The 9810-nt window shown below is 39.7% G+C and overlaps 1 protein-coding gene across 1 annotated transcript in view; it reads left to right on the forward strand.

Moving 5' to 3' along the window:
- Positions 1–2382, forward strand: part of TECRL (trans-2,3-enoyl-CoA reductase like) — a 73464-nt gene extending 71082 nt beyond the window's left edge. Inside the window, exon 12 of the mRNA XM_051789553.1 lies at positions 2274–2382. Coding sequence (XP_051645513.1) covers positions 2274–2356 — 83 coding nt within the window. The 3' untranslated portion in view covers positions 2357–2382. The remainder of the gene's footprint in view (positions 1–2273) is intronic.
- Positions 2383–9810: the final 7428 nt, after the last annotated feature.

Genomic DNA, 9810 nt, shown 5'->3' on the forward strand with positions numbered 1-9810 from the left:
ATCCCCACTTCTCAGCAGCCCTTCAAGCAGTTCGCTTTTTAGATATCATTGAGCAAACAGAAATAAAAGCAAATCCTTCAGGGCCCACAAATCTATGGTTGACATACACAATCAATAGGCAGTTACAAAGAGAGAAAAACTGCAGTTTTCTTATTCGAGATAAGGAGCGGGGGGAGGAACTTTGCTTCCCACTCCCCCCATTTTCAGCAGAGAAAATAAAATTGATTCACTGGTTACAGTGCAAGGAGATGAGCATCTCCAGCAGAAATTAAGGGCACAAACAAGGTCACAATACATAAAAATTTCAAGCAGCAGCAGACAGAGCTGGCTAAACCGACTGCCATTTTAACTGCAGTTGTTGATAAAACCATCACATTAAGAGGCAGGCTGAAGGATGGTCAAAAGGTTAAGCCAGGCAGGCTGGTACAGAAAACATAAAAAATGTCCTCTGCCACAAGAAATGTCTGCGGATGAGGCTTCTCCTGTTGCTGTCTTTATGGGGAGGAGGATGCAAAACTCAGGGCAAGTAGGGGTCCTGCTGATGCCTTGATCTCAGGCAAGCCCTGTAGGACTTGTCGTTTGAAGCCGACGAAGGTTAGTGGCACCAAAACTCATGCTTGGTATTTCTATCACTTCTAGAGCTTCTAATGATTTTCCCTGCAACACATTTTCTCTCTATTTCATTTTCCTTCATCCCCAGAGGCTATACTATATGTCTTTATGTTGCAGCAAAATATTCTACAGATGTAAGTAAAGAAAGCCATCTGTTCTTTGAAAATGCAGTGTCTCAGCTAGGATTTTTTGGGGTTAGGTTTTTTTCCTTTTTTTCTAATTAATACAACTAATCTATCAGCTTGTGTGCATTTCACACATAGATGAAGTACCAAGCATTTCAGTGTAAGCTAGGAGAGAAAAGTTCAATCAATCAAAAATCACTACTTTTCTCCCTTTTGACTTTCGATTTACAAAGTGTTGCATATTTATGTTTATACCAGGAATCAAAATGTACTAGTTCCCACTGGGAGCCTCCTTTCCAAACCTCCTTTTTAGGAATGAGTTGCTCACAGTGCTTCTTTCTCTTCAATCAAGCATCATTTCCTTGCTAATTACTGCAAATTACAAGTGCAAGGGGCAGCATTCCCTTGTTTTCTGAGAAAGAACCATGTGGGCTGAACGCTGCGAACTGGAAAACACAGTGTTTGATTTCCCCATCAGAAACATACTCTGACTGATCTGTACATGGGAGTTTGACATAGCTCGAACTGTGAGTGAACCAAACCTGATGCTTCAGACCACTGGAAAGTCAAAAGCACTAGCAGGAAGATTCAGCATGCTGCCAAGGGGAAAACAAACGTAGCTGGAAAGCTCTGACCTTTTATTTAACAAATGTAATATGGCATAAGAGTATGAGGGGCAAAAGTATGCCATAACTGAGACTTACTGTACACTCAAATTTTTGCTCTGAAAATGGGCTACCCTTGTACTCAAAATGGGACTGTAGACATGGGGCCACTATCCAGGTTGTACCATCTGTGGGATGGATGCGAGAGAAATGGGTAAGAAACAGGCTGCCTCTCTCCTTAACCCAAGCTAAGGGCCAGGAAGAAGCAGAGGGTCTGACGGGGCAGAAGGTCTCTGAGACCTGCTGGCTCCCAGGGATAACCTGGTGGTGCAGTGGGCCACACATTTCCCCACGCCTTACTTGGGGATCCAGCCCCAAGAGGCTTCTCGTTCCGTCACCAGTCTGCACAGCTCCAGAGCAACCTCAGGGCAAGAAGGGCCAAAGGCAGCAGAGACACCAAACTGTCCCTTTACTGAGCAAGCAAAGCTTATTGCTCCAAGTGAGCTAATATCCTGGAAACTCTTCCCTGTCCCTCATGTTCCCTTGCCATTGATGGTGCATTTCTCCAGAACAAAAGCTGTCCACAGTGCAGATGGCCATTGTAATCTCCCTGAGTGACATAAATAAAATAGATGAATGCAAGCAGACTAATGATCTACTCTAGGAAGGTTGGTTATGATGCATTGAAAAGAACAGCTGGTTGTCGGCAACATATTTATCAGGAATTTAAAAGAAAACAACAGCCATATAATCCAGAGGATTTAATGACAGAGTGGAATGAATACTGAATAAATGCTCCTTTTGATAAATTCACAAACATTTGGGTGATGCAACAGTGATTTATATTCTTCTGAGAGAAATAAACAAATTAAGGATTTCATGGCCTTGTGGAGAACAGATTTTGTAAAAGTGAATTTCTGTGTACTTTCAGATAAACCTTATCTCCTTGGTATTAGTGGAAAACAAACCATGGTACTTTCACCTTGCAAGAAACTCCAGATTTTTGGTATTTAGTTGGCTTGTTACTCTGCTCTCCCTAAATCAGGTAAGAAACATTTGTTGCTCACTGAGCAATATATTACAGAGCAGAATTTTATACCTGGTCTATAGTGAAACCATGAAAACTATAGTAAAATTTTACCTTTGTGAATGTCAAAAATGTTTGACTGAAAGTTTAGTTTTCACAGTGTCAAAATGTTTCCTTGCAACATGGTAAAATCACTGCAACTCACAGGGTTGCAGAGTATGAAATTTGTCTTTAAAAATTACTAATCATCCAAACTAATACAAATAGGCAGTACTATTGATGAGTAAAATGAAACTATTTAAAAAAAAGTGCTCTGTCTGAATTCTTCTGTTGGATATCTTCCTACAGAATTTTCAGATGTCAACAAAAGAGCATTTTCCAACAAAAATCATTCCAGAAAATAGCTTTGGCCAGCTCTGAGGAAAGTGACGATAGGTGAAGGTAAAAAGTACATGAACCTCTGGTCCCTACGTGCTCTCAAGCATCAGACCTCTTGCATCTGTTCTCCCCAGTACTTATATTTGTACACTGGTACACTGTCCAAAGTCACAGGGACAGACAGGATGACGGAGCCTCTCCTGGATGCAGCAGCACTGCACAGAGCACTGCTGGTTCACAGCTCACTAAACCCAAGTCTGCAGAAGCTGCTCCCTCCTTGTGCACCCTACAGTGCCACAAACAATGGAGCTCGAGACTGGAAAGAAGCACTTAGTTAAGTCAGCACTTAGGGGTGCATTGCCATTGAATCATGGCTATCATGTTCATCACATCAGACAGCTCTAAGCCAGAAGTAAGAGAACTCTTTCCTGCCCCACCCTATGGGCACTGGCAGGATTTGAAGCACATCCTATACCGATTCCCTGATGAGATCAGGCTCTCAGGAGAATTTCTCCTGCATTTCTGACTTGTTATGGGGGAAGCACTGCCCAGATGGCTCTCAGTAGGCTGTTAAGGGGCAGGAAGCCCTAGATATATAACACCACAAATTAGACATTGCTAAAATGCTGGTAGGATTTTCAGACATGATCAATAGGCAGAGGATCCTACTGACAAAATCTTGCTCTTGTTTGGATGAGATGTTTTTGCTGTCTTTTGCTGAAGTCCTTGCTGAAATGCAACTCCATCATCATCCACAAACATTCATCTGTAAACATGCATGATTTTCACTATGCTGAAGGTAGTTATTCTGTACCCTAACTGTTACCAGCATTGTTATTAACCTGCATTACATGGGCATTCAGAGCACTCTGGTTGCCATCCTGAGTCAAGACACAGTCACACACATACTTAACCCCAAGCAGACTGCAGGCCCCACACAAATCAATGGGCTAAGACTTCTGCAGCCCTCAGGATCTAACATTTAACACTGAAAGCAGTGTTAAAACTCTTTCCCTGCCCACAGTACTCAGCTATGTGAAACGGACATTCTTTCAGCACTGGCAAAAAGTTCATGAGCTCATCAGGGGAATAGTGTTTCAAGTTCACCAAGATGCCTATTTCTCTTTCTGTTGACTGCTGAAGGAAGAAATGATCCATATTTCCTACCACATGCTCCATTCCTCCAGACAGTTCAAAGTCTCCTCCTGTTCCCATACTTAGACCCGCTGTTGCTTATTAGTTGCTACATTAGCACCTGAAGCAAAGATCAAGACATCATTATGCTAGGCTCTGTAAACAAAAATAAAAAGGAAAACAATCCCTTACTCCCATCTGAGCATGAGGAGAAGAGGTAAATAATGCAACCAGGTATGAGGGTGATAAATCTTCAGTTATGGAGGATAATGTGGAAAGAAAAAATCCTTCTAGATTTTCATTACCAAACTCATTTGAGATAAACTGTAGGAACGATATTTTCTTGGAGGGGAAATGAACTTTGTACAGTTAAGTCTTTGCTGTCAAAAGCAAAAGATAAGAATGACCTTTGCTTTTAATGTATTTGTCTCTCCATATCCATTATAGACAGTGAACCCAGTCTATTAGCACCATTGGTCTAACACTAAAAGTCAATTTGATTTAACCATACTTGCTGGCACTGCAAACTGCCTGACTATCACTCAATTAGAAAAGAGGCATTAGCTCAGGTGTTGCTCAAACTCTAGCTGCTCCTTTGCCTTTGTAATGTACCTGAGATTCTGCTTTAATTCGATGTTCTGTAATCACCTGGGTTTAAATCAATTCAGCACTATCAAAAGCATATGGGTTCAAATGAAAATGCAACATTTAAAATACAAATAACCACTGAAGGTAGATTTTAAGTGCTAGTGCTGTGTCATTATGGTGAAGCTGACGCCATTTACAGCAACATTAAAGCAAGTGTTATTAAGAGAAAATGAGGCATTTGTCAATGAGTGTTTTTAGTATCATTAAAGGTCTTAGAATTAACAAACTTGCAATATTTTGACTAAAACAAGCTCATTCAAAGGCTCTTTTTAGCACATTAGCATCTTGCTAGACTTCGAGGATGTTTCAGATCTTCCTTCCTTAACTTGTAAAGGAAGAAATCAAATTCCAGTAAGAGTGTTATATAACTGTGGAAGTGTACTACTTGCTGTTGCATGTACACTTTGAGATACAAGTACTCAAAATAGAAAGATCAGCCTTTTTGCTGGAGAGTATAACATCTAATTTCCAGGGTCCCAAAAGGAAATATGAACCAAGTTCTGATCTCCCCAGTCATTACTGAGGGATTTTTTTATTATATTAATTACCCATTATCTTTTATAGGACCATTTCTTCAGTGAGAATGCACCCGCTGAGATTAGAGGTCTGCCTCCAGTATCATAAAGTTAAAACAAGCTGTGAATATCACAGATGGGCATACATTTATTGAAAGAGAATTTTTTGAATATTCAGTTGCAGAGAACCTTCTGAAAACCAATCTGAGTTGTTTGTAGAGTCCTTAAAAATGTATTACTCTGTTTCACCTACAAACACCTGTAGTGTCTTGTCTATGTGGATATTTCAGTATAGAAACACACATGGAAAACCCCACATATTTCTATGAAAGACATGTTTCCCCCTTCAGGAACAAACACCTAGATTTTACTCCCAAATTCTGGTGTATCAGCACCCTCCCTGGACCAGCCCAAATCCTTGAGTTTCCCTCTCTCTTTAATACAATGCTTCTTTACAGACCTGCTTCAAAAACAATGAGATTTCTGCAGTACATTGCAGGGGAATATTCTTACCACAGAAAAACAGGTTTAAAATTTAATGTCTAGTTCTGGCTGTGTACCTTTTGGTGTTCCTAATAAAAGCCCACATTACACCCAGACTACCTTACAAATGAAAATGTGACAATGTCACAAAGTGTCATGAGCCTACGAAGGGCTGGGGCACAGCTGTGGGCAGCCTGGTCCAGAGCAGAGCACAGGGCTATGGTCACCCTGCATCATATGAAAGGTCCATTTAATCTGGCATTTTGTTTTCAGAAGCATCCAGAAAGGAGGACAGAAGAGAAACATAATGACAAAGTGACTGCATATGACTTTGGACTGACTCAGCAGGTGTATCTACATGGTAGAAGGCAAGGCTCATTCTACAATCCAGAGTTAACCCCAAAACATTTCTAGGGCAGAAAACACATAACAGTAATAGCACATGTACCCAGGCAAATACACTCTGCTTAAAAGACCTGCATCTTACAGACTACAGTTGCCACACATCTGCCCAATTCCAAGCACAGCAAGAGAAACAAACTGTAGTCTTATTTGGTCTGTCTACCTGGTGTTAACCAAGGTATACACCCCTAAGCACTGTATACACCCCTCACACTGTGCTGAAAAGTGTGAGGAGAAACTTCAGGTTTCTTTCCCAAACGGTTTTCATTTCTGCTAAGTTATATTTACAGGTCCTAAGCAGCTCTTGCCACGTGGATGGGGCTGGCATCCTTGTTAACTGAAGTCCACATGTGATGAGACACAGAGAGGTTATAAGAGCGCCCTTCCAGTTGGCTTAAAGACAGAGTGAAAGAAAAGAAAAATGCATGAAGACTCAGGTAATAAGAACAAAGGCTTTAAGTTATAAGAGACTGTGATATAAATAAAATTGTGCCAAAATGCACGTGGAGCAGGCTCGACATGTTGTCACTGTAAGTGCTGTCCCTTTCACTCGAGGAAGGTCTGGCTCAGTGGCTTATTGCTCAATTATAAAGTTAATCAAAGAACTAATTGAGCTTGGTCTTTTGAGCCTTTTCTTATGGATTAACTTTTATTAGAGCTGAGGACATGAGGAAAGTCATAAAGGGCAAGAAGATGATAAGCCTAATACGTAAGAGGAATGATAGTAATATGTCATATTTCTGAAGCCAAAATTGGGTTGTAGGAAGGAATATGACAGAGCCATGTACCTTTTAAAACCCTATAACCTGCATGGAATTTGAAACCTTTCTTGCAGTGTTTTGCCATCTCAATTGTTCATTTCTCTAACTGTGCTTCCAGCTTTTCTAGTCTGTTTTCAGCAAACCAGTGCCTGATGTGAATGAGATGATCTGCCTGTAGCAGAAACTAAGGACTATAGCTCTTTTTTTAGAACAAAATGATCTCAAGGATAAAACTTAGTTATCAATGTGATATTAAAGATCTGCACGTATAATAGCATTTACATGAAGAAAAAAAATTACAGAAGAGGCCCAGCACTAATATAGACCATGTAGAAGAAGGATGATTTCTTAAAGTTGTTGTTCAAAGTGAACTTGCATTATTTGATGTGGGCTTCAAAATGAAGGTGCTTGGTTAAGTTATGTGAAAAAACAGCAATGAGTTACAGTTCTTGACATTTTCATGCTGTTTTTCTAAGACTAATATGGAGAAAAAAAATTGTTCTACACTTCAGAGCAATTAGAATATTTTACGTTTTAAAATTGTTTTGGAGAGCGCATATTCTGCAAGTGTCTTAGCTCATACTGGATAATGATGAGCAAGTGAAACAGAATGTCATGCTTTCTAAAATGTAAATATAAGGAGGCATTCTTTTCTCTTTCCAATGACTATCCTGTGCTACAATTACCTTTCTTTTGGCTGTCTAAATAATATCCTCTTGATGAAAAGGAAAGTGCTCATGGGAACTTCCATCACATGGTTACAAAGGAATAAAATAACTTATTTAATGCACAGCAGCCAGGATTCAAAGGGAAAGAATTAAAATTGAATATGCTCCCTGGTTATGGGATTTTTCCTCATATTTGGTCGGGTATGAGATAAGAGCTACTGACTGGAAATACATGGCTACTGTAAAGTTCAGGGTCAGGTGTTTGGGTACACACCTCCACTTCTGAAAGTTGATGTAATATAAGCCATTTTGGTGATGCTGATTCCCTCCTTCCAGGAGGAACCATCTTCCTTAGAAGATAATGTGGGGAGGCCTTGACTGAAGGTCAGGGGACAGCTTGCCATCTCTGTTCAAAAATATAAACCCAAGAGGGCATAGGCAAAGGATGATCAAAGAAATTACAAGTTCATTTTTGAGAGTGAACTAAGAGTGTTTGTCTTACTTAGCTTAGCAAAACAGAGGTCAAGAGAGATCTGACTGAGCTCTGATACATACCTAACTGGGATGAGACATCACAGCCATCTGTGATAGCAGCAGACAGAATTTAAGTGATCCTTTCCTGCCCTACTTTTCCACATTCATTTTCTTGGTGGGATTACCATTTACAGAAACTACTCTGTTTTGCAGTCTGGGATGTTATTGATGCTTTCAAAGACATGTAAGAATGTCCTAGTAGGGCAGATTCTTGCCTCGGTGAGCCTCTGAATTTTGGACCAAATTTCATGCTCCTGCACAGTATGAGAGTACACATGCCTCAACCTATATGATTCTCTTAAAGTCAGATCTCTACATGGTACAAAACAGTGGTTCTAAGATACTAATATCATGAACAGAAATATACAGCAGAAGGGACAGCCCTTTATTCTTTAATTAACTCGTACAGTTCTTCAGCCATATCGTTCATCAAGCCTGGCCATAAAAATGGCAATTTTATAGCATATATAAAAAGAATAAAATGATTCACAGAGACTGAAGATCCATTTACAGCAAAAGTATATGCCTGTTTGAGTACAACAGATTCCAAACAGATACATTACTGTGACCCATAAAACTACTTCAATAACTTATTTACTGTAACTTTGGGTGACATTGTCACAGATTATTAGTTTTGTAAAATGTTTAGGTGCATCAGGTCATCGTATTGTTTGTGAAGGGATTTTTTTTGGTCAGATGTGTGATGTTGGTGTGTAGTGAATGGTCATTGTAATTCCTTGATGTCCATTATTTTGTCTACATATTGTTAGGATATAAAATGAATGGGCGAACACCAGAATAGTTTGGGAAGTTTAAGACAAACCTAATTAGAATATTTTGCACCTAAACTTTTTACCCTGAAAACTTGAAAGACAAGATTTAAATGCAACATAATTGTGACTAGTTTTAAAAAAATAAAAAAAGATAAAGTTTAAAATGCAGATGGGAATAAGAACTTAAATGCTGTAATCTCTGAAGAGGACCAGCAATCAAAGTCTAATATCCTCATATTGTGCCAGATAATGAAATATTAAGCTGGAGATAATAAGATTTCTTTCCACTGGATAGTCTTCAGCATAGTTAAACCTATGAATGAACAGCTGAAGTGTTTTATATAAGCAAAAGGTTATATGTCAAGGATTCTGAAGACTGAAAAACCCCCCAGCCCATTTACTACACACTCACATCACCCATTCTCTTTTAAAATTGTGCCATAATTAAATGCATTTCAAGAAAGACTATTTCACTGATGTGCACTGAGGGGAACTGGGGATGCAATGGACACTTTGTATCCAGCTTCCCTAAGGAAACAAAGGCTAGGTAACTGTGCTGCATGCATGCACACATCTACGCCTCCATCCTACTTGCAGTAAATGCAAATATTTCCATCAAATTTGACAAAAAGGCAGAGATGTTAAGACAGTAAATTCCTAAAAGCTTTCACAGAACTGGGAAAGCTAAGAGAGGTGTGTTAGCTCTCTGACTGAAGGAACAGATAGGGACAAGTCACCCTCATCAGCCTCTGAGAAGCCAACACTGGCACAAAAATTCATAGGAAACCAAACTAAATTCATCCCATGACCCATGGAGCTGCCACCTCTTTAACATGCCAGTGAGGTGCAAAAACACCTCAATAATTACTGCACTGACTATTTATGGTACTGGATTTCTGTGGTCATTCACCAGAGGTTTTATATTTTGAGTTACAAGGAGCAGATGAGTCCTCCATGCCCGCTATAGAGCAGAAAGAGAAAATTGATTTTTACACTGTAAGTAAAACTGCAGAAGAGAAGTACTTCTCCTGGGGTCTTACAAAAGCCTATGAGACAAGCATAACTCAGTAAAACACAGCTCCCTGCCTCCTTAACTTCATGTGGAAATCCAAGACAACTATCTCAGAAAAACCTTTAAAATGCAA

This window comes from Manacus candei, unplaced genomic scaffold, assembly GCF_025592945.1.
Source record: "Manacus candei isolate 608988 ecotype Guabito, Panama unplaced genomic scaffold, ASM2559294v1 h1tg000028l, whole genome shotgun sequence".
Lineage (NCBI taxonomy): Eukaryota > Metazoa > Chordata > Aves > Passeriformes > Pipridae > Manacus > Manacus candei.